This window comes from Microcaecilia unicolor, chromosome 5 (genome assembly GCF_901765095.1).
Source record: "Microcaecilia unicolor chromosome 5, aMicUni1.1, whole genome shotgun sequence".
Taxonomy (NCBI): domain Eukaryota; kingdom Metazoa; phylum Chordata; class Amphibia; order Gymnophiona; family Siphonopidae; genus Microcaecilia; species Microcaecilia unicolor.
Window position 1 is genome coordinate 38,379,245 of NC_044035.1, and position 26,254 is coordinate 38,405,498.

General features: G+C 43.4%; 1 protein-coding gene across 5 annotated transcripts in view; it reads left to right on the plus strand.

Moving 5' to 3' along the window:
* Positions 1-26,254, plus strand: part of SH3PXD2A (SH3 and PX domains 2A) — a 627,470-nt gene that overhangs the window by 476,483 nt on the left and 124,733 nt on the right. For 4 of the 5 annotated variants that reach the window (XM_030202799.1, XM_030202798.1, XM_030202801.1 and 1 more), the window contains one exon: positions 2,153-2,284. In XM_030202799.1, coding sequence (XP_030058659.1) covers positions 2,153-2,284 — 132 coding nt within the window. Of the gene's footprint in view, positions 1-1,701; positions 1,873-2,152; positions 2,285-26,254 lie in introns of those variants that run through there. The other variant, XM_030202803.1, reaches the window with a different exon arrangement.

Sequence of the window (26,254 nt, forward strand, 5' to 3'; positions counted from 1 at the left end):
TAACCACTAGGCCACTCCTCCACATTTCACTTAGTATCTTGGTGTCTGCTAATTTGTTTAGGTATTCATATATCAGCTTTTGGTTTCAAGCTTTGGTCGTGTTCTTGTGTTTACCATTCGTATTCCAGTCCAGAGATGGTTAATAGGTTGTGTGATGGTCTGGAGCACAGTACCGGAACAGCCAGGGAACATCTATCTTCAGTGAAATGCAACTGTGGCGTTTAATTAGTCAAAGGGACCCTTTTATCTCTCATGCATAGTATACTTAAGGACCTATAGATAGATGTACGTGTCCTCACAGATATAAATAATGCACAAGAAGCTTAACCCTTTTCAGAGAAAAGGAAGTTGAGGATCCAAGAGAATAATGTTAGAAGTATCAATTCACAAAAAACATGATGCATGCATGGAGAGGGTCGGAGGTGGTGGGTGAAATCAGTAAAAGAATGCAGGCCAAACTCTTTTGGTTAGTTATTGTTTTATTTATTTATTTTTTGGCCTTCCCTCCATTTTCAGTTTGTTTCACACATTCATAAAAAGAACTTTTTAATGTGCACTGATTGACTTAGGGCGAAGGTATCAACGTGGGTTACAGTTAAGACGTGTTATTTTACCTCAACTTGTGCTGTTTTAGCACAGGTCCCATTTTATGCCATGAGACCTAGTTATTAATAACTGGGGTTAACAGTAAAATAACACATCTTAACCATAGCATAACTTCCCCCCTTAATGCACAATAATATATTTCAGTTTTTAAGGAGCACTGTTGAACCAAATGTGCACTAAGTACTGAGGATTGTTACAGGAAGGGAAAGCAGAGATCAGCTGTAGGTAGAAATCATTTGTATACAGCCTGTCAGATATTTCTGGAGATCATTTATTTCTATCAGCTTACTGGGATAACATGCAGCTTATCGAAAAGCATAGGCTGAGTCCGTGGTCCACGCATAGTCACTGCTCTAACCAAGGAAGGATAATCTGTACAAATCCTTAAGTAACAAGAGCCGACCTCATTCCCATCCCCAAAGAACCCTCAACTCCCAAGAAGAAAGCAATCAGTCTATAGTTTTCTTAGGCTCTTTTGCTTCTGGGTCTTCTTAGTAGGTCACCTTCTCTCTCAGGGTGAAATTCCTCTACTTCCGAGACACCCATCCACTCTACCCCAGTAAGTCTGAGGGGTTTCAGTTCTCCCCTTGAGGCCCCGTGAGCCACTGGGTCCAGTTTCCCTTCTCTTAGGGCTTTAAATCAGTCCAGACTCGATAGTCCATGTATGCAAATGACAATACAGATTAGCATTGAATTCAGTTTCTCTCAAGATGTTATCAATAGAAATCAAACAAAATAAAACATGGAAAAGAAAATAAGATGATACCTTTTTTATTGGACATAACTTAATACATTTCTTGATTAGCTTTCCAAGGTTGCCCAGCGTTGAGTTTGCTTAGCTTCTTTCCCATTAATGTACTATGGAAGGTTGCTAGAAGGACTAAGGAGCAACTCTTGGAAGAGGCAAAGCCCTCATTAGTAAGCATCTGGCCCTGCAACTTTATTCTTCTGTTTCAAGTAAACAGTTGCTCAGCTCTGCCTCCTTCCCTTCCTCCACCCTCCTTCCCTGCCTCCTTGCTTAGTCTCACTCATGTGTTTCTATTTAAGGGCTGTAGTGGAGCTGGCTAGGATTGGCCTCCACAACCCCCTCTTGACTTCCAGCTTGAATCCGAAAGAGAAGAGAAAGCACTCTGCCTCTGAGAGCAAAACTGTTTTACTTTTTCTTGTAGTTTAATGGGGAGGATTTTTACCACAGACCTGTACGTTATTTCCTTCTGAAAATTATTTTTCTCTCTAACTGAATGGGACAAGGATTGCAAAGACCATGTGAGAATCATCCAAATCCACCATGAAAGCATGTGATTAACCCGTTGTTTGTAGGGGTTTTTCCCTCCCCTTAAATGTTCCTCTGTGCTGCCGTGTTGTGGGTCAGAGGTGGATATTTCTATATGGCCAGCCATTTGGAGATATGCTGGGAGCCAAGATTATACTCTGATTGGCTTGACTGTGGCAACAAACTGGCCTATCATGAATCGAATGGACGGAGGTCGTTCAAGAGGAGCTATGGCTGGGAGCTGGCTCACAGCTTGCTTTTTCCCTTCCCCAGGTGCTGACACCAACTTTGAACCCATGATCCTGGACCAGTACACAGTCATCTCCAACTACGAGAAGCAGGAGAACTCCGAGATCAGCCTACGTGCTGGCGAAGTGGTGGATGTTATTGAGAAAAATGAAAGTGGTGAGACATTTCTTGGCTTTTTCCTTTTTTTAATGGCCTGTTTTGTTCTGTCCTTCATTTCCCTCCCCTTCCTAAATCTGTACATTACTTCCATCTGGTAATGTGCATGGCTGAGGAGGTTATGTTTCTCTCTGTTGATCTGGGCAGCAGGCCAAGCTGTTGCCTTCTGCTGTAAGAATGTCGCCTATAAATGTGTGTATTGATCAACCAGATTGCACTGATGGAAAAAGTTCATGTACAGTTATATTCTAGGTGTGAAAGTATGCAGCTAGAAACTATTGTAAGAACATTTATTGTGAAATCGTTTACACAGTTTCTTTGCCACCAAATAGGCTTCTCCACTGCCTTTGTGTTTCGTTTTGTTTTCTTGTGCAGATCAGCATATGCACTTTTTGCTACCTTGTAAAAAAAGTGAGTATGCCTGGGTTTGAAATGATTTGGTTTTCTGCTTAGTGATGCTGGCGTAATAATCAGTTGGGTACTGTCTACTTGAGGTCTTGGTTTTTGCTCCTGTCATAGCTGAATGATTCTGTGTTACCATCTTCTAAGTGATGGAAGAGGTTTTGCAAACCGTTTACTACTTATATTTATATAAGCTTTATCTAAGATAGATATGTTAATAGAGAATGTCCTGTTAAAGAATGTGCAGGCAAGTCTTAAGGATTTTCCACTGGGCATCAGTGAAGGATCCTGCTTGTAGTTCAAAATATTGTTTCTTGCTATGAAGATTATTCTGATCATGCACATAGAAACTTTTCCATCTGTGCATGCATGTTCAAAATTTGCTCTTCTTATAGTGTAAAATGTCAAAATGTGCTCATTTTTGGCAATCCATTCTGCTGACCTCAATGAAAGTACTGTGGTTTGAAACCAGTTTTGCCGACGCAGCCAGTAAGGAGTTGACAGGCGTTTTCCAAGATCCTGTGTAACAGCTCAAGGGTTTGAAATGGGTTCCAGTAAAAAGTTTACAAGGGAAGACAGTTTGGAGCAGATTTCAGTTGCCTGGCCGTTATAGACCGAGGGTGTGGATCTCTAAAAGCACGACGGTAGCAGAAATCTAAGCTGTGCTGTTGCCAGTATCGCTAATGATATGCAAACCAAAAAGGTGTGAGGTTTATAGTACTTAGTGAAGTGGCTTACAGCTTGGTATAGACTGAGGTTTCCTGCAGGGAAGAGGTTTGACTGCCGTGCAAAGCAGAAAGAGCACGCTAAGGACTAGATTCAATAAATATTACTGAGAACAAATCCGCACAGAATACTATTCTACAAACAGTGCTCCAAGTTGCAGCTGATTTTCTGTGCCAAACTTTGGGCACAAGGATTTTAACCTGGTGTATATCCTGGCGCGAAAGTGAGGAGTGATCCCCGGTATTCAGTAATACTGCGCACATCTTTAGTAAACGGTGCCGACCCACCCATGCCCCCATTTGAGTAACATGCTATAAGATTTGCACACGGATCTTTATAGAATAGTGCATAGCAAGATACGTACGCAAATCTACACTGTTGCCAATTAATGCCAATGATCGATTGTCAGCACCCAATTATTGGCGCTAATGGGCTCGTTAGCCAACTTAGTTGTGCGTGCATCTTGGGAGAGTGCGCAATTAATGCACGCCATTTATAGTATCCTGGGGTAAGGGGCTACTTACTAAAGCCGCAGTGAAATATCATCCAGTGCTCCTGGGTAGGAAACCTAACACCTGCTCAAAGCTGACCTTATTTTTCACACAAATTGCACAGCTTATGAAGTTCAGCACACACTGCCTTATTTGATTTGCATAATAATGAGATGCTTTGCATGTATTAGCATGCTCTGCTTCTCAGTATTATGAAACACACATTGCATTACAGTAAAATAACACAAGATTTTGCTATTGAATGCTTGTTGTTCCTATGAAGCTGGTTAGGAACTACACCCCTAAGGAGCCCTTTCACTAAGCTGTGTTGCTAATGCAGGGGAAATAAATAAATAAATAAGTAAATAAGACTACCACGGGACACGCTCAGACATCCCGTAGTAGGGGCCATTTTAGTGTGCTAAAAAACTGTTTCTATTTTTTGGGGGGAGGGGACATATCAGGAGGACATTGCTGCGCTAATTAGTTGGCGCAGTTACGTTATTGTCCATTAACTGGTTAGGACAGGATTAGCACGTGAGCCGTTACCACCTACAAAATGAAAGGTGGTAAGTACTCATGTGGTAATTTTTAAAAATGGCTGCATGCTAATGGCAATTTTAGCGCTTGGCTGTTAATGGAGAAAATAGAAAAAAGGCATTTTTGGAACCGTAGTAAAAATAGCCTTAGGTGGAAAAGGCCCATTCAAGGGCATGCAAAGTCCAATTTTTACTGCAGCTTAGTAAAAGGACTCCCAAGTGAGATAACGAGGCCGATATTCAGCCCATAGGAAGCAGTCTGTGTAAGTGCCATGATCGGCACTGACCCCAGATATTCAATGCCAGGCCATTTCCAGTGACTGGCGTTGAATATCCGGGGGGGGGGGGGGTTTGGCTGGCCTAATTTTAACCGGCTATCCAGCTTATTTTCGAAAGAGAAGGGCGCCCATCTTTCGACACAAATCGGGAGATGGGCGACCTTTTCTCAGGGCCGGCCAAATCGGCATAATCAACTGCTTTCCGTTGTAGGAACGGCCAAATTTCACGGGAGCATGTCGGTAGTGTACCGAAGGCAGGATGGGGGCGTGGTTAAGAGATGGCTGTCCTCAGCCAATAATGGAAAAAAGAAGGGCGGCCCTGACGAGCATTTGGCCGACTTTACTTGCTCCCTTTTCGTTCACGACCAAGCCTTGAAAAGGTGCCTGAACTGACCAGATGACCACAATCGGGGATCACCTCCCCTTACTTCCCCAGTGATCACCAACCCCTCCCACCCCCCCAAAAATGTAAAAACATTTTTTTGCCAGCCTCTATGCCAGCCTCAAATGTCATACCCAGCTCCATCACAGCACTATGCAGGTCCCTGGAGCAGTTTTTAGTGGGTACTGCAGTGCACTTCAGGCAGGCGGACCCAGGCCCATTTCCCCCCCCCCCCCCCACCTGTTACCGTTTTGGTGGTAAATGGGAGCCCTCCAAAACCCACCCGAAACCTACAGTACCCACATCTAGGTGCCCCCCATTACCCTTTAAGGGCTATGGTAGTGTTGTACAGTTGTGGGTAGTGGGTTTTGCGGGGGGGGGGGGGGGGGGTTGGGGGCTCAGCACACAAGGTAAGGGAGCTATGCACCTGGGAGCAATTTGTGAAGTCCACTGCAGTGCCCCCTAGGGTGCCCGGTTGGTGTCCTGGCATGTCAGGGGGACCAGTGCACTACAAACACTGGCTCCTCCCACGACCAAATGGCTTGGATTTGGCCAGTTTTGAGATGGCCATCCTTAGTTTCCATTATCGGCGAAAACCAATGGCAGCCATCTCTAAGGTCGACCCAAATGTTGAGATTTAGCCTTCCCCAACCGTATTATCGAAACGAAAGATGGCCCCCGCTTTACGGGGCCGTCCTTAGAGATGGGCACCCTTATAGATGGGCACCCCCTTTCCATTATGCCCCTCTATGTCAACTATTATAATTATTATTTTCACAACTTATATACCACCTACACCTAAGCAGTTCACACACAGGTTATCTGTACAGGTTAAGGGGTCCTTTTAAAAAGGTGCGGCAGGGCAGCACGTGCCAAATCAGCCCTACCACCAGGGTAGTGCAGGAGCCTGGTGATAGTTCCATAGTTGGCACGCACAGTTTCCTGTGGTAGAAAATAATTTTCTACCGCGGGGGACAGTCCTGGTGGTAATCGGCAGCACTGCCACATTGCTGTGCGCTGCCCAATTACCGCAGGATTAGCGCGTGAGCCCTTACTGCCTACTAAATGTCACCTGACATTCAGGGCTCAGGCAGTAAATAGCCGTACTGCAGTAAAAAGTGATTCAGTGCACCAGTGGCATAGCTACGTGGGGCCACGGGGGCCTGGGCCCCCATAGATTTGGCCCTGGACCCCCCTGCCGATGATCCTCTCGACCCCCCCTCCCGCCGCCAACCCTCCCCCGCCGTCGCTGTGGGCTACCATTGCTGGCGGGGAACCCCAACCCTCGCCAGCCGAGGTCCTCTTCTTCCGGCGCAAGGCTTTGTTCTGTTTCTGAGTCTGATGTCCTGCACGTTGTACGTTGTACGTGTACGTTGTACGTGCAGGACATCAGACTCAGAAACAGAACGAAGCCTTGCGCCGGAAGAAGAGGACCCCATGGCTGGTGGGGATTGGGGTCCCCCGCCAGCAAAGGTAGGCGACGGTGGCGGGAGGGGGGTCGAGAGGGTCATTGGCAGGGGGGCTCGGTGGTGGCGGTGGGGGGGGGTCAGCGGGACCGGGTGGGGGCTAAAATGTGCCCCCTCACCTCAGTTTCTGGACCCCCCACCTGCCGAAGTCTGGCTACGCCCCTGCAGTGCACACCAATTTTATGATCCAAAACTATTGCAGGCCACTTTTTACCGTGGCATAGTAAACCAGCCCTTTAGTTTATAGTGGCCAAAGATAGAACTGCTATTTAGGCAGTCCGATTTGGCCACTAAACTTAGCCGGATATTGCGTAATATAGATGATTATCTTTTTAGAACATAACAACATAAACATTGCCATACAGGGACAGACCAAAAGTCCGTCAAGCCCAGTATCCTGTTTCCAACAGTGGCCAGATCTGCCAAGATCCCAAAACAGTAAAACCGATTTTATGTTGCTTTTCTTAGAATATGCAGTAGATTTTCCCAAGTCCATCTTAATAATAGCTTATGCCTTTTTTAAACCCTGCTAAAATAACCGGTTATCTCACACTGAATATTAGTGGTTAGGTGCCAAAATGCTATTTAACCAGTCAGCTACCATTTACCATTTCTGGCAGGTTAAATAGCTCTGAGTATTGTCCGGAACGTGTTCTATGGCGAATTATTATTATATTGATAGAGCTCCTGGCCCTGACGTGTATCTCACTTTTTCACTGGTGTTACTGAAACATCAGTTTCACATATGAGCCACCAGATCACACTGATGTGTAATATAGGTGCAAGTAATATTTATTGATAGATTATGTTTCTTTCGGGGGCAATGTCTCCTAATAGGTTAATGGGTTAGTTTTGTGCATAGTATGAACCTCTCTCCTAAGCCAGGGTATGTAGAGCATGATCTCAGTCTCTCAAATTTACTGCTAATGTTTGCCAAAGTATTTGCATGGTGCCAAAGAGAACTTCCTTCTGGAGTTCATAAAATGCTACATGTAGAGGCAGTTTATCCAGGTGTGCTTGGAAATTCATTTTAATGGTGGGGAAATGGTGTTTCTATAGCTGTATCAGGGTGATTAAACTGTAAATAACACAGAATAAAAAATATCCTGAACAACAAGCAGGAACCGCATGAACAGTGGTGTATCAAGGGGGGGGGGCGGTGGGTACGGTCCGCCCCGGGTGCACGCCGCTGGGGGGGGGGTGCCGCGCGCCTGTCGGCTCTTCGTTTTCATGCTCCCTTGGCCCCGGAACAGGTTACTTCCTGTTCCGGAGCACAGGGAGCATGAAAACGAAGAGCCGGCAGGCGCGCGGCACCCCCCCCCCCCCCAGCGGCGTGTACCCGGGGGGTTATTTCACCGGGGGATTGGGGGCTCTTTCGCCATTGGGGGGGGCGCTGCACCCGGGGGGCGGGGCGCATCGGCGATCCGCCCCGGGTGTCAGCCCCCCCTAGGAACGCCACTGCGCATGAATCAGATTTGTCAAATGAAGCTTTTTTTTTGTGGTCAAATGTTGTGTTTAAAAGTGTGAAGGGCAATTCTATAACTATGCATATGCAAAACATTATTAGCCTCATTTAGGTAAAAACCAAATGGAGTACACAAATCAGTAGTGACATAGCAAGATAATAAAACAGATGAGAGGAACCTGAGAGAAAAAGGAGCAGTTTCTTTGTCAATTAGTTACAAGCCGCAATAACCTACTTTGCTCCTTTATAATAGTCCAGCGAAAACTATTTATGTCTATGCTTGCAGTTAAGTAATTGAACAGGAAATAGCTAGGCCTTTACCAAGCTGCATTAGCACTGCATGGTCTCCTACCACAATAGCAATCTCCTAAAGATTGCTGTGAAAGAGTCTGCAGTTGTGCTTCCCACAGGACTCCCTATATTATGAAAGAATTGATGGAGGATTACAGCATACCCAAAGCAAAATACAAATGCCGATTAGCAGGCCTTTCCTTCAAAGCCGCTCCCCATGTGCGCAGTTCCTAAAATTACCAATTCAGTTCTTATAAACTGCTAATTTCTCTAACAGAAGGGTTCATTGCCGTGTACGATAATAAGGTAATACAGATCATCTATCAATATATAACATTAAAAAAACCACCACTCACTTAATCAGTTTATAACCCAAGATTACATTTTATATATACGCAAACAAAAAAGTTTTAACCTTCTTCTGAAATGCTAAATAGCTAACTTCAGTCCTAATGTAAAGGAAAAGAGTTCCAAAGAGAAACTCCCAGAACGGAAAAAGCTAAATTAACTACTCTAAAGGATCACATATTGTGAAAGGAAGGAGGACGGGGTATCGTTTGATTACTTAGGCGACAAGACAATCTTGGCAAAGTAATAGAAACTATATTTATCAGTAATTCTGAAGTGCTACCATACAAAATTTGAAAAAAAACCCCAAAGATCTGTTTTATCTAAAGTTCGTTGATGGACTGGAAGTCACTGGATACACTGCTAAACTTACTAAGTCTAAAAATTAGTCTCACTGAAGTGTTCTGTATCAGTTGCATTTGCCTCCAGGAAGATACACGTTGACTTATGTTGGTGGAGCGTTAAGGTTTGCACCAACTGGTACTGTATACCCCTGACGCAGCCTGTAATCTTGGCGAAACATGGCCATGTCGGGCATCTGAGTATGAACCCTGGGAGCATTAATACGATTCATTAAAGACCGCATTTTCTTCATCAAGGTCTGCTTCTTGTTTTTTGTTCCACCTTGGGAATCATACGACAAAGATGAATCCAGTATCGTAATAAGCACCCTAGATTCAGACTCAACTGGTAGAGTTCACCTTTTCGACTGATTTTCCAAAAATAACAAATACCAACTACAGATTTCTCTTAGGAATACCCAACATACGTAGGGCAAGATTGGTCATCGATGACAATATGTTGAAATCCTTTGCTCAGTGTGCAGCCAAAAGAACCCCCAAATAAAGTGTTAGGAAACACTGCAAAAAAATGGAGAATAAAATAAAGAATATCATATTGCCTCTGTATCATTGTATGGTGCGACCTCACCTTAAGTATGGTGTGCAATTCTGGTTACTACTTCTCAAACAAGATATAACTGAAGTAGAAAAGGTACTTGGGAAAATTCACTGATTATTGCTAGGATAAGCATCATAAAATGTATTGTACTGTTCTGGGATCTTGCCAGGTACTCGTGACCTGGATTGGCCACTGTTGGAAACAGGATACCAGGGTTGATGAACCTTCGATCTGTCCCAGTATGACAACGCTTATGGTCTTACAGAGAATGATGACCCAATGTTCTACGATTACTCTGGGAAGGGGGGAGGGAATTTTGATTGTTGATTTTAGTCATCAGACTCTCTGTTAACTGGAGATGCAAAGACGAAGCCTTACCTAGAATGTCTATGACCCTTGACCAGCCCTGATCTAGAGTCTTCATTTTCACAAGATGCATTTGTACCCACACATAGGGTTTGGATATTGCCCTCAGGTTTTTTTTAATGATGGAACCACATCCTATTGGATATGATTTTTAGAGGAGGATAAGAAAGCTTGGTCTATTCATTTTGAATATATCAGCACTTTCAGCTCAAGTTATGCCTTTTTGTAAGCATAATAATATAATTCAAAGTACAGTACTTGAGCAGATGAAAAAATATTTGGTTTTCCTCATGCCTACCAACTTGCTTGGACAAGAAAGAACTAATTTTATGGTTATTTATCACACACCGCCTGCATCACTTCATCTTTTTTTAACACAGTCAATATAATCTTTGAACAGCTGGCTGTGCATCTATTTGTGTATTTATGTGCCTGGAAAAATTTAAGGTGCATTAACCTATGAATTAACACATGCGAGTTAAAATGTTTTATTGTAGATGAATGTGTACAATGATCCAAAAAAATCCAAAAATTAGGAAAAAAGGGCAAATGAATCAAAACGTTTTGCGCTGTGCACATCCTTTACCCAAGTGGCTGCTCGTCCTCACATCTATATGGAATAAGTCCATAGACAGGATCACAGAAAATCATTGGTGACTGTCCTGCCACTATCCGGGGGAGATTCTATATATGGTGCCTGGAAAATCCGCATTGAAATCATTTTCGCCTAAGCGTATTCTATAAGATTTAAGCGCGGTATATAGAATACGCTAAGGTGATATCCCAGCACCTAAAACTATGCGCATCCATTTACACCAACGAAAACGTGGCGTAAATCCCTGCACATAGGTTTACACAAACTGGGCCATGTGGAGGGGCATAATCGAACGAAAACGTCTATCTCCATGGGCGTTTATCTCCGAGAACGGGTCCGTGAAGGGGCGGACCGAACTGTATTTTGGGAAAAAATAGACGTCCATGTGTTATTCGACAATTTGTAAGCTGGGCGTTTTTGTTTTTCAGCGATAATGGAAAATGAAAGCGCCCAGCTCAAAAACGAATAAATCCAAGGTATTTGTTCGTGGGAGGGGCCAGGATTCATAATGCACTGGTCCCCCTCACATGCCAGGACACCAACCAGGCAGCCTAGGGGGGCACTTGTACAAAAACAAAAAAAAAGGTAAAAGAGCTCCCAGGTGCATAGCACCCTTCCCTTGGGTGTTGAGCCCCCCAAATCCCCCTCAAAACCCACTGCCCACAAGTCTACACCATTACTATAGCCCTAAGGGGTGAAGGGGGGGGCACCTACATGTGGGTACAGTGGGTTTGGGGGGTTGGACGACTAAGCATTAAGCAGCACAATTGTAACAGGTAGGGGGGGGGATGGGCCTGGGTCCACCTGCCTGAAGTCCACTGCACCCCCTAACAACTGCTCCAGGGACCTGCATACTGCTGCCAGGGAGGTGGGTATGACATTTGATGGTGAAAATAAAAAGTTGTGAAACATCATTTTTTGTGGTGGGAGGGGGTTAGTGACCACTGGGGGAGTCAGGGGAGGTCATCCCCTATTCCCTCTGGGGGTAATCTGGTCATTTAGGGCACTTTTTGGGGCCTTATTCATGGAAAAAACAGGGTCCAGGAAAAGTGCCCTAAATTCTAGCTACAAACGCATATTTTTTTTCCATTATCGGCGAAAGGCGCCTATCTCTGATCGGCCGATAACCACGCCCCAGTTCCGCCTTCACCACGCCTTTGACACGCCCCCATCAACTTTGTCCGCATCCGCGACGGAGTGCAGTTGAAAACGTCCAAATTCGGCTTTCCATTATACCGCTTTATTCGTTTTTGTGAGATAAACGTCTATCTCCCGATCTGGGGCGCAATATAGGCGTTTTTCTTTTTCAATTATAAGCTGGATTGTATAGCAATGTGTGTAAATTTGGGAATGGCCACGAAACGCCCATTTCTCCGCCTATAACCACGCCCCTTTTTGGATGTGCACGTTCAAATTTAGGTGCGCTTAGCGAGTTATGTGCGTAAATTCTAATTATTGCCAGTTAGTGCTCGTTATTGCTTGTTAAGTTCTGTTAACAACACTGATTGGCATGTTAAGCCAATTCAGTTACGTGCATTGTTACAGAATGCGCTTAGATTTAGGTGCGGAACGCTAGGCACACTATATAGAATCCGGCAGATAAGTGACAATTGTACAACTGGGTGTTGAAGTTAGGCGCTAAGATGCAGCTCACCCTTTTAGCAAGCCGCGCTAAAAAGTGTCTGGCGCCGGCGTCAGCACTTGGGTTTTCTGCAGCCTGTGGCCAGTTCTAGCGCGGTGATAAAAGGGCCAAGTGGTCCATCCAGTCTGCCCAATCCTCAGTAACCACTAACTCCTCCTTTTCCTAAGAGATCCCACGTGCCTGTCCCGCACTTTCTTAAATTCTGTAGTTATTCCATAGTCTTAGTAGGTAATAAATAGAAGTAAAACAAGACAGAGAAAAGAAATGAAAATGATACCTTTTTCATTGGACAAACTTAATACATTTTTTGATTAGCTGTCAAAGGTAACCCTTCTTCTTCAGATCAGAAATAAGCAAACGTTTGAGAAATATCATCAGAATATATAAGTGAAACACAAATAGTCTTAGTAAAAAATGAGTTTTTCTAATATCCAGTTTGCTACCAGCACCACTAGGTTGTCTGACATGATTCCTGGTTTGTTTTGTAATTTTCTTTTGAAATGCATGTTGAAATTGTCCAAATTCAAGTCTGTGTTATTGCAGAGTTTTGCAATCATCATGTGATGTTGTGCATTTTTGTCCTTTACAAATATGAAAGGACAAAATTAAGAACATATTTCTGTTTTCTGAGAAATTGCCCCCTACCCCACCCTGCTAGAACACAGAGTATCATGGTTTCTCCCCTTATCATCCTAAAAAAGGAGTGATGTCACGATACCCTCAATAAATTTTATAAGCTTATTCTTGCAAGTGCTTTCAATTTGTTTGTTTTTATTCTGACCGGTATGTACAGTACTAGACCAAATCATAAATGTTTGGTTAAGTTTTTGTTCCTGTAAAGAATGGAGTAGTGATTCATGACTCTGGCTGAGTTTAGGATAATGAACTTGTGAGGAGATAAGATTAAACCACACAGATCTGCTTAAAATCATAAAACAGTTTCTCCTTTTCTTGTGTCACAACCTTCTTAACCTGGCTTTCTGATTTCTAGCAGTACATTTAGAATAATAATCATATAGAGGCATATTTTCAAAGCACTTAGCCTTCCAAAGTTCCATAGAAACCTATGGAACTTTGGAAGGCTAAGTGCTTTGAAAATATCCTCCATAGTCTGCTATTTACCATTATAATGTTTTATCAGAAATGGGGATATATTCCCTGAAATTTCCCAATTTTTCAACTTTTACCTTCATTTTTAGATATATTTAAGGCATGGCTTTTATTCAAGCTATATTGTCTTTAAAATAACCTAAGATGAGCCATATTGGGTTAACAGACGAACCAAACAGGGTGGAAGTCACCAAAACACAAATGCCCAAATTTGTATGTGCAATTTTAAACGCCATTTATAGAATTTCGGGGCATTTGTGTTCTTCGATCAGCTTTGTAGCTGCATTGGTTGTGGACTCAGCATTTTAACAAAACCCTTGCTGTGCCTAAGAAGACCGAACACAATTTGAGATTGTAGGCGTCATGCCAATTGAATTTTTGATCATTGGATTCCAAAGGAGACCTTTTACTGAGTTGCACTAAGCGTGCTGAAAATAGCTTACCGTAGGATGTGCTAGAGCATCTTGCCATATTTTTCCCTTTTGCATGTACTAACCACTCAGTATTTATCTTTTTTCAATTTTTTGGGGAGGGGGCATGTCACAGGTGGAGAATGAGCGTAGATGTGCTATTCAGATAGCGCTCTCGCATTGGTGTGCATCAGTTGAATAATGCATGGCTAGTGCGGGAGCCCTTAGTGCCTCCTAAACAGTAATCCTCTTATCCGTATTTCTCGTGGAAGTATTTCTCCAAGTATATTCAATCTCTGGCTTTTCTCTAATTTGTTCTTACAAGCAGTTTTGAAAACATAACAGTATAGGGCGGCCTGAGAACTGAAACACATTTATCTTTTAGATTAAAAAAAAAAAATAAGGTGCGAACAATTGGATTAATGACTCACTATCGTATAGCAGGATCTAATAATGGCTGCTTTCAGTTTAGGTGGGGTGTTACCGGAACCTTTCTCAAGAACACTAACACTTGCAGTGACTAAGAGTCTGCCAGATGCCTCTAATCTGCACTAATCTAATATTTCTAGACACCTCCCGATGATTACTACATTGTGGGAATTCCTACCCCACAACATTCCATAGGTATGAAAGTTTCAGATCTAAAGAAGAGGTCTGTGAGTTCTAAAAAGCTCAGGTCCTCCATCAGGGTTGGAAAACTATTGTGGCCAACTGCTAATTGAAGGCAACACCACTTACTAGGTATTATGAGCTATGAAGATTCCAGTTTTCTTTTGTCAGTGGATAAGGGCTATTTGGACTGTGATGGAGAACTACTGTGCTTTCACACCTTAGTCGTATTCTTACTCTGCCCCGAGGTCCCTTTTCACTTATTCCTTGAATTCTTTCACTCTCTTTGCCCTCTGCCAGAAGTCTGTTCCAGATGTCCTCCACCCTCCTTTTCACTCCTCCTTCCTTCATTTTCATACAGTGTTCTCTTGTCCTTGAGATTTTCATCCTTTAGAAAACGTTTTCTGGCACTTTATCGGGCCTACTAGATGGTCAACTCTTTTAGTATGATGACTAGTACTCATTAACTCAAGCCTGCCTGAATTATCTACACGATTTACAGATAAGAAAGTATTTCACACCCTTACAAATATATTGTGGTTAATAGGGCACACGAGGGTAATTCTACAGCAGTTGTGCCTGTATATAGTTGTCCAAAGGGCACATATGTGGCACCTATTCTATAAAGGAAAGTAGGTGCCTATTTTTAGAGCCCAGGTGCAAGTCTCGTGCCTGAAACAAAGGTGCATGTATAACCTGTTACGCTGGTATTCTGTTAACTAGGCGTCTACTTTTCTTTATAGAACTGATTCCAAATAGGTACATTCTTGGTGCCTAAAAATGCGCATCCATTTATAGAATTGCCTTTTCAATGGGAAGTAAAGATCAGGCTGTGCTAGATGAAATGTTTTTATTCTGTTTAGATTCTTCGGGGTCATATATTTTGTAACATTTCAATTCTTTTGACCACACATCTCTGACACTTAGTGCACATTATTTGCTGTTAACGGCCTTGTGGCAAATAATGTGTTTAATGGCATTAGCCTGCACTAACTCTTAATAAATGACTCATTTTATGAGGTAAAGATAGAAAACAGAGAGAAGGGTTAAACGGTCAAGTCTATCAATGGAGTAGGGTGAACAGCGAAGTGCCAGAAGAATCTGTACTGGGACCGGTTCTATTTAACATATTTATAAGTGATCTGGAAACGGGAACAAGTGAGGTGATCAATTTGCAGATGGCACAAAACTATTCACAGTTGTTAGATCACATGTGGACGGTGTGAAATTGTAGGAGGACCTTGGGAGGCTCAAAGACTGGACATCCATGTGGCAGATGAAATTTAAAGTGGACAAGTGCAAAATGATGTACGTTGAGAAGTACAACCAAAATTATAGCTACATGATGCTAGACTCCACATTAGGAGTCACCACCAAGAAAAGGGATTTAGGGGTCGTCATGGACAATATGTTGAAATCTTCTGCTAAGTGTGCAGCGGTGGCCAAAAAAGCAAAAAGAATATTTGGAATTATTAGGAAAGGAATAGAGAATATCATAATGCCTCTGTAGCACTCCACTGGGAGACCACATCTTGAGTACTGTGTGCAGTTCTGGTCACCGTGTCTCAAAAAAGATGCAGTGGAACTGGAAAAGGTAGAAAGAAGGGTATCCAAAATGATTAAGGGGATGGAACAACTCTCATGTAAGGAAAGGCTAAAGAAGTTAGGGCTCATCAGCTTGGAGAAGAGATGACTGAGGGACGGTATGATAGAGTTCTTTATTTATCCTGAATTGAATGGGTAAACATGAATCATTTCTGGAGCAAGTGGTAAAAGCAGTTAATGTAGCTAAGTTTAAAATAGGTTTGGACAAATTCCTGGAGGAAACCTTCATAAACTATTATTAAGGTAGACCTGGGGAAAGCCATTACTTATCCTTGGGATTCAGTAGCATGGCATCTTGCCACTTTTTAGGATTCCGCCAAGTACTTGTAATCTGGTCTGGCCACTGTTGGAAACAGGATGTCAGGCTGGATCCTTGGTTTGACCCAGTACAGCAACTCTTATGTTCTTAAGTCAGTATTCTCCAGGGTGTATAAATTGCTTATGATCCGGGAGCTAAACAAAGGCAATAGTAGCATAGTAGAGATTCAAAGCAAATTTTCAAATGTCTGAAGCTTCTACTAGTTAAGGTTTTCTTCCTTTCGGATTTGTTCTTAGTAGAAAGTACAGACATTAAGGCACATCTTTTAATGATGCTAGAGGCCCTTCATATACAATCAAAGGCTTTATCCGGGGAATGGACTAAAATAGAATGTTGTGTCTACTGAGGATCAGAGGTCTGTATTTGTAACGTAATAATCGTATATGGACTATACAGTACAGTAGGTAAGGAAAAGTGATAATTAAGGTTTTATATTGTTCCAAAGCATGGTATGAACTTATTCAGTTAAAAAATTTGGCTCAAGAAAATTGGAGTATGAAGAGTGATGGACTGACATACGTTTCCTCGTGTCAAATGAGGATAGGATTATTTATGGAATAGGGTAAAAACTCAGCATTCCCAGCGAGACTTTGGCAGCAAGCTAAAAGTCTGTAATCACCAACAGACTGTTCAGTCGTAATCAGCAGTATTACTTTATACTCTTGGCTTTTATGTTAGAGAATGGATGATCCTTCTTTTTTGTTCTCTTGTCCCTTTTAAATTTAAACAAGACCTGTAAAAGCAAAACATCCTCTGTTCGTCATAACATACTCAAATTGGCCGAGGTCTGGCTCCAAAGTACAATGTGATGCTGTTTCTGAAATTCCCTTTGGACCCCTGTTTGTAGCTATGTATAGACCTAGATTGTAGAAGTTTCCCAGGCTGACATTATTGTGGCAAAGTCTTCTCCAGCTGCAGTTCAAGTTACTCTACTGTGCTTCCTGCTATCTGTTTTGCGTGGAAATATTATGGAGTTGAGTTCTCTTATCTCATTCCTCTTAGCACTTCTCAGCACATCTATACCACGTCATCATTGTTTTTCGATCTGGCAGTCTTGACACCCATTTGGAGGCACAATAACTTTTTTAAAGTTGACCAACGAGGTTCCAGCTTTGCCTGAAGACCAACCGTGGCCAGAATCGGATCAATGTCCATCAGAAACTCTACAAACTGTCTTCAAAAGTACATTATCTATGCCTTTCTTTCTTTCTGTTCTGTTCAAGACAAAATGTGAACTGTTGAGAAGCTCTACGTAAAATCGCAACTGTATGTTTTTTTGACTATCTCTTTGATACTAGCTGTAAAGCCAGTTCTTTCTTGTTCATTTGTAATGATTTTATAGATATTGAATCTATAACCTAATCACTTCATCTCTTCTCAGGAAATCTCATCTACCCCAACTTGACATTTCGTCTTTTAGAATGTAAGCTCTTCTGAGCATGGACCGTCCTTATTCGTTAATTTGTACAGCGCTGCGTAACCCTTGTAGCGCTCTAGAAATGTTAAGTAGTAGTAATCTGTTGTACTAAGGGGTCAATATTCAAAGTGATTTAACCAGGCAGGAGAGGCTGCTGGCTGGTTAAATTGCTTCAACAAATCACCAGATAGCTGATGTAGACGTAGTTGAAATAAATTTCAAATCTTTAACGCACAAGTGTAACCAGAACCCAACATGTCCACATTTTGTTAGGAGCAGCTTTTAAACAGAAAGATAAACATCAGTACACACCATAGAGGTCGTTTTACTAAGTGGCAGCAAGCACTAGTGCGTGAATACAGTGCGGGAAAATGCACTACTGTGGGGTGTGTTCAGACATCTCACGGCAGTGTTGGCATCTGCCCACTCATCCCAGGCACCAAAAAATACTTCTTTATTTTTTTCTTGCTGGTGGCAGGTTTGGAGGGGGGGGGGGGGGCAGAGAGTAGGCATGCCCAGTGGTGATTGGTTAGCGCAGCTACATTGCTGAGCACCTACCAAATTAGCGCATGGTTAGTGCGTGAGCCTTTTCTGCCTACTAAATAGGTATTGGTAAGGGCTCATGCGCTAATGGCCATACGCTAATTGGGAATTTAATGCATGGCCATTATTTGAGGAAATGAAAACTCAGCCATTTTGCAGTTGCGCTAAAGGTTGCCTCAGCATGCAGGGAAACCCTCGCGCTAGTCATAGTGCAGCTTAGTAGAAGGACCTCATAATAAATAGGATAAAAACAAATTATAATAAATAAAAATAATAAATCATGCATAAAAACTTAATACATCAATATACATTTGTGTATCATAAAATGTTAAATATGTGCATGCTTGTATAATGATACTTCCATATTCAAAGCTTGACTCTACAGTATATGCAAATTTTTCATACAGAAAACTTTTCGTACGGAATGGTGACACAACAGCTTTAAAAAATGTAAAACACACAGACATCAGTCATACAAGCATAGATCTGTCAAGAATACAGCCACAGGTATAGGTGACAGAGACATATGAATATTATAGCCGTGTCTAGTCTCTGCATGCTTATATAATAGCAAATGTCTTCATAGTGCCTTACTAGAGCAGTACATGGTGGTTTTTCATGCATCATGCTTCTCTGTAAAGGATCTAATTTAAAAGGTATATTTAATCAAGTAGATGCAGGGCCGCCGAGAGACATGGCCGGGCCCAGGGAAGAACTGGACTGCTGCATGCCATCCCCCCACTCACACTGCCCCCCCCCACTTGCATTGCCCCCCCCCACTCACACTGCCTCCCCCCACTCGCATTGCTGCGCCCCTCACGTTGCTGCCCCCCTCACGTTGCTGCCCCTCCACTCACACCGCCACTTCCGCACCTTTTTGTCTTTTCCTCCAAAGCGGGAGGCACACCGGCAAGCCGCTTCCTGCGTGCCTGCTCCCATAGTCTGTCCTCTCCTGCTCCCGTCCATGCTGGGAGTCAGGACCCACATGCAATATCACGCTAATACAATCGTCCAGGTCCTGGGCGGCACACAGGAGCAGGAGAGGACAGACCCGGAAGCAGGCAGCGAGAAGAAGCTTGCTGGCACTGGGCCCAGGCCTGGGCCCCCACCTTGGAGGCCAGGTCCGGAGAATTTTTCCCCTCGCCTCTCTCTCAGCGTCCCTGAATAAATGGTGGTACTTAACTAGAGGGGAATCAAATCACACTTGCTTCCCTCTGTAAAGCGAATTGGCAAATCTAAAATCTAAAGTCACAGTTTAAGTAAAAATCATGTAACCAAAATATCAGCAGTCTTAGGAGCAACTAAAAAACATAAATAAAAAGCTTGTTACTTACAACCAGCAGGTTGTGCTTCTAGTTTCACCAAATAAACAAAGCAGCCTAACCTGATGTGCAAGCAAGCTTATGAGAGCTGCCAAAAAGGTCAAAGGTTCCATATGAATAAAAACTTCAAACTAATTTAAAAAAATGCTTCAAAAAACATTTCTGAACATCAAATAGTGTTTCAAATGAATTTTTTTTCCATCAAATAGAGTTAGATTCTAAAAAATAAATTTTAAAAAACATTTTATGCATTCCAGTGAAGTCATAATCAGAAGCTAAAGGCCCTCTTTACTAAGTCGTGCTGTAGGCGCACTAACTTTCTAGCAGGTGCTAATGCGAGAGACACCCATAGGAATATATGGGTGTCTCTAGCATTAACGTACGCTAAAACGTTAGTGTGCCTACAACACGGCTTAGTAAACAGGGCCCTAAAACAGAGAGGGAAGCTAGTAGTGTGAGTAAAAAAAAAAATCTGAAAGTAAAAATTCTTTAAAAATCCAATTGAAGTACTAAACTACATGCCCCAAATCAAAATCAATATAAAAAACAATTACAAATGTAAAATTCACACACATGGGCAACACCAACATAATGATATCATAATAGCAATCATAATTAAATTCAAAACTCAGTTATAATACACAACATACACATCACAATTATCAATTGCATGTAAATAAATACACCAGTAGATAACATATAAATGCAAAATACATAAATACATCACAAGCAACATCAACATTTAAAACTGAGTGGCCCATGTGTTTGTATTACTTGTGTGGTAGTGCCAACATCACCAGATTAATACTGACAGGTCAGATTCTGAATTTAGTCTATTCGATGAAATAGTGTTAAATTTAAAAATTAATTTCTGTTTTTCTTGCCTCAAAAGTTTATTTAAATCCCCTCTTCTCTATGAAAAGTTTGGTGTTTGATTATTACCAGAAATCCAAGCTGCTCAAACATATGTCCATGAGTCAAACAGGGGTCCTTTTACTAAGCCGCAGTAAAAAGTGGTCTGCAGTAGTGTGGGCATGTGTTTTTGGTGCGCACCGGGTCATTTTTTTACTGCATCTGGGAAAAATGGCTTTTTTTTCAACGGACGGGAAAAGGGCCCGCGGTAAAATTGAAACCGGCGCGCGCCTATTTACGTCCTGAGCCCTTAAAGCCACCCATTGATCTAGCGGTAAGGGGTCACGCACAACATGTACGATGAATGGTTGGTGCACACCAACTGCCGAGTAACACCGGAAACGCCATGTGCGGTAGGAAATTTGAAAAATTTATTTGTCTTGGCGGTATGGGTGCGTGCCAAATCCGAAATTACTGCCAGGGGGGGTGCGCTAGCCTGGTGGTAGTCTCGTTTTGGCGCATGCTGCACATGCTTAGAGCCTACCGCGCCTTTGTAAAAGGGACCCACAGTGTTCTACTAAAGATTTTTCAATCGCCTTTTCCCTTCTCTCTTTCCTCTCCTCTCTTCTTCGATTCTTCCATCCCCCATTTCCAGCATCTGTCCCTCTAACCCACCCCTCCCCCCTCACAGTCCGCATCTCTCTCTCTCTCTCTCTCTGTCTCTCTCTCTTCCTCTTTCTCCCAGGATTCCATGAACTAGGCCTTACATTGATTTTCTCTTTTTGCCTCATTTTTCCGTAGTATGTTACCCACTATTTTGATTTTTTTCTGTCCCTGGAGGTGCTGTCGAAAGAACAGCCATAGCAGCAGACTCTCACTCCACTTGTCCATTCTTACAGTGGCATGATTCTAATCACTTATTTCTGTTCTTCATGTAATCACTGATTAAGAAATGGTAACTGGGTAGGCCTTATTTATTTATTTTGTTTGGATCTAGCTCACATCATTTTCACTAGTAGCTCCAGGTGAGTTACCTTCAGGTACAGGAGATATTTCCCAGTCCCTGAGGACATACAGTTAAGTTTGTACCTGTAACCTGAGGTAATGGAGGGTTAAATGACTTGCCCAAGATCACAAGGAACAGCAGCAAGATTTGAACTGGGTTTCCCTGATAATCTACTTGGTATTCTAACCACTAGTCTGCTCCCCTGATTTAAATAGACCCCATATTCCTTTGGCTTCCCAAACCCGTCTCACAAGCCTACAGCCAGTTTGGTCTTCGGGCTATAAACAGTGAATAGGAACAAGACCAGTTTCGTTGGTACTGGTTCTCCAAAGTGTGTAAATTTATCTCATGAATATTCATTATGGATAGCCTGAAAGTCCAACTTGTTGTAGGATCAAGCAGGTTCGGGAGTCTCTGGACTGGGTGTTCATATAGATCCTTCTTCACAGTAGGGCTTGAAAACCAGTCACTTAGAAAATTATGCTAATGATGTCATTCATGCCTGGGGTTAATAAATACAGCTCAGAGCTGGAAAGGGAACTGCATTCCAAAGCAAGAAAAGGCAAATGTCATTTTGATCCATTCAGCTGCCAAGGTGTTGAATATTGGCCAATGTGAGTGAGGCTAAGGTTTTTCTAACCAAGAGATGATATCATAATGAACTGTTTGCTGTATTTATGACTGAAACTGTGCTTAAAATGTATAAGGAATACGGTAAACACTGTATTTAGACTGTCTTATAAATGATTTGCTGATTGGCAAGTGGCATAAGATGCTTGCTGTTTGCTATATCAGCAGGAAAAATTGTATCATAACTCATTTTCCTTTGTTTGCTAGAAATGTCCAGATCCAGATGTGCTCTCAAGTCAGAGTTCACCCTAGCAGCCACACAGTGACAGACACTCCCCCCCCCCCCCCCCCCCTTCGTGGTTTTCTTGACATGATACAGGAGTGGTTTGCTGTTGCCTCCTTCTAGAAATGTAGGGCCCCATATTTAAAACCATTTAACCAGGCAGCAGAGCTTCCTACCCAGTGAAATCACACTGACTGGGTGATCCCCGGATCTTCAGTGGCACATAACTGGATAATGCCACCAAAAATCCAGGGACGCCACCATGACACAATCCAGTTTGTGCTGGAGCACAAACCTATTTTAAACTTTATTTTTTATTACATTTGTACCCCGTGCTTTCCCACTCATGTCAGGCTCAATGCGGCTTACATGGGGCAATGGAGGGTTAAGTGACTTGCCCAGAGTCACAAGGAGCTGCCTGTGCCTGAAGTGGGAATCAAACTCAGTTCCTCAGGACCAAAGTCCACCACCCTAACCACTAGGCCACTCCTCCACAGTTGCTACTATTTGAGATTCTACATGGAATGTTGCTATTCCACCAATGTGGCCGCGCAGGCTTCTGCTTCTGTGAGTCTGACGTCCTGCACGTACAGAAACAGAAGCCTGCGCAGCCTTCTACATGGAATGTTGCTAGTGGAATAGCGAAAAAACGGAAGAATCCAGAAAGACCAAACTCGAAGATATAAAAAGCCAAATTTATTGCAAAAGACCCTACACGGTCCGTGTTTCGGCCAAAGAGGCCTTCTTCAGGGGTCTAAAAATCAGGGGTGATCAACATACCCCTTCAAAAAAAGCTGTGCTAGTTAACAGACACTGCTCTGGATCAAAGTGCATGGTCCCTGGTGGTCTAGTGAGGCAAATGGGCAAAAGCGATAACCTATTTCAAATGGCTGCCGTGACCTCTAGCGGCAGTCTTGTGATACTACCCAAGTGGGCATCACTTCTGCTGTTTGTCCCGTACCAGGGACCTATGAAGTTAGGCCTGGTGGGTCCACAGTGTGTGGGGGACTAAGGTCTGCCTTCATCTTTCTTCGGGGGTGGGTGGGGATCAGGATGAGAAGGGAGGTATGCACTTTGGAGGGGTGGAAGGAGGATCGAAGGTGAGAGTGTTGAAGTTTGAGGGGGTAGGGGATCAGAAGGGGAGGGTGTTGCAGTTTGGGGGGAAGATGTGGGAGGATTGGAAGGGGAGGGTGTTGCAGTTTAGAGAGGTGAGAGGGGGTTTAGAAGGAGAGAGTGTTGCAGACTGGGGGAGGGAGAGGGATTGAAAGGTGAAAGTAGTAGTAGTAGTAGAAGGTGTTGCAGTTTGGGGGGAAGATGTGAGGGAGGATTGGAAAGGGAGGGTGTTGCAGTTTGGGGGAGGGAGGGGGATTGAAAGGAGAAGGTGTTGCAGTTTGAGGAATGGGAGGGAGGCTCAGAAGGGGGCAGCCTGAACTGCTCTGCCACTACCTGGAGGTTAACCTGGCATTGGCCAATATTCAAACCAGTGCCTCATCAAGTTGCCACATAGTCAGAACTAGGGTTACCATATTTGCCATGATAAAAAAGAGGACACCCATCACACCCCCGCCACGCCTCCCCGGCACACCCCCACCATGCCCCTACACCACAGTGTCACTTTGACACCCTCCAAGAAAGCCAAATTCCCTCCCTCTCCCCCCATGTATGTCCCCTCCCCAGTCTTCTTTCCAGCTTCCCTCCACCCACATTTTTTATAGCTCACTCCATCCACATCCACATCCCCTCCTGTCCCATACCTTATCATGCTTGGTTGTCCAGTGGCCTCTTCGGGGCAGGAAAGAGCCTCCTCTTTCCTGGCCGGCGCTACCGCAAAATGGCTGCCAAGCGTTCAAGTGGTGACTTCGCAAGACTTTTTTGTGGAAGTCTCGCAAGGCTACCACTTGAACTCTCGGCAGCCATTTGAAGCAGTGTTGGGAGCGTGAGGTCTACAGCAGCGCCGGGCAGAAAATAGGGGGCTCTTTCCTGCCCTGAATAGGCCACTAGATGACCAGGGCTCGACAGTAAGGTACAGGAGGGAAGGGGAGGGCAGGCCACAGTGAGGCCCACAAAACCAGACAAACGAGCAGGCTGGCAACACCCGCCCTACGTCCCGCGGTGTCCTCAAAAAGAGGACATGTCTGGGTAAAACCGGGCGTATGGTAACCCTAGTTAAAACAGCCTTTTATCTGTCCTAACTTTATCTGGTTTCTTAGCTGGTTAGTGGACTGAAAATTGCCACTAACCGGCTAAGTTTCTGCCCTGCCCTAATTCCATCCCCGGATCCCCCCCAAAACTGTGCGGTTTCAGCATGGGCAATTAGAGAGCATGAACAGGGAGCATGGTTTTGTTTGTTCTGGACAAGTACGTTCTATGATATAGTAGTGCATACTTTGTGGGTGAGCATATTGGCGTAGCGCACAGGTTCACCTGTAAATTCTAGAATTCATGCCAACATTTGGGTGCAGCGTTTACACCAGCTACAGAACCGATGTAAGTGATATGCCTTAAATGTTACTGCATTTTCAGCCTTTACGCTAGTGTTCTATAAGGAAAAGTATGAACCTGCTTTTCTTTAGAGACTAGACTTAAAGTAGGTGCCATAAACAGCACTTCTCATGTGCAAACATAAGCGTATTTATTTACTGCATTTGTATCCCACATTTTCCCACCCATTTGCAGGCGCAATATGGCTTACATTGTTCCATCATGGCGATCACCATTCCGGAGTAAGAAATACAAGAGGTATTACATAAAGATCATGAATGACGATAGTAGATTAAGCAATCAGGTATAAAGAGTTCATGTTCAGTGTAAAAGATAGAGCGGTATTCCATTAAACGTTCATAGGATGGGTCGTTGGAGTATGTCTTGATGAGGACATAGTAGATTCAAGTTCGGAATGGGAGATAAAGCGGTACTGCATTAGCGTTCATAGGAGGGATCTTTGCGGTATGCCTTGTTGAAGAGGTAGGTCTTCAATGATTTCCGAAAGTTGGTTAGGTCTAGCAATTTTTTCACGTCGGGTGGTAGTGCGTGCCATAACTGTATGCTTCTGTAGGAAAAGCTGGATGCATGTGTTAATTTGTGTTAAACTTGAAAAATGGTGAGCACAATATAGTAACATAGTAGATGACGGCAGAAAAAGACCTGCACGGTCCATCCAGTCTGCCCAACAAGATAAACTCATATGTGCTACTTTTTGTATATACCTTACCTTGATTTGTACCTGTCCTTTTCAGGGCACAGACCGTATAAGTCTGCCCAGCACCATCCCCGCCTCCCAACCACCAGTCCCGCCTCCCACCACCGGTTCTGGCACAGACCGTATAAGTCTGCCCAGCACCATCCCCGCCTCCCGCCACCGGCTCTGCCACCCAATCTCGGCTAAGCTCCTTAGGATCCATTCCTTCTGAACATAGAGGCATTCTGTTGAGAATGTTTGCAGTCAAGACACTCACAAACACAAAGCCACAATGGACAATTTTGGTGAATTTGGAGTCAGTGGTGAATTTCCGTGTTTATGCTTTTGCAGAAGAAATTACACGATCCAGCTAGAGTTCATTGTGTGCATGGATGTTTCTCTTTGTTAAACTAGCTCCTTGCCTTCCTTCTTTTCTTTCTAGTATACTTCTTTCCAATAAATCAAGGACACAGAGCCCGCTAGAGATGGAAAATATATGAGATCACATTATGTTTGCTTTACAGGGAAATTTGTTTAAGATTCTTAGCTTGGCTTAAAATCAGGTATGAGAAGAGGAAAAATGAACCCCCCACACATCTCTCAGAATGATCTGCTTTGCTCACACTATACGTGCAGGTCATACATTTCTGCTTTTCACAACCAGGCTCGGCAATGTCAAATTTATGAGACAGTGTGCTTTTCTGAAGTCATTTATTTATTAAAGCGCCTGCCGCAGCCTCCCACACACAGTCCGTTTGGAAGCATTGCCCCCCAAAAGAACAGCAGTGCTCAAATCATTTCTCAAAGTGACTCCAGGCCTTATTAGGGCTGTTTGGCTCCTGCAGGCTTATCTAT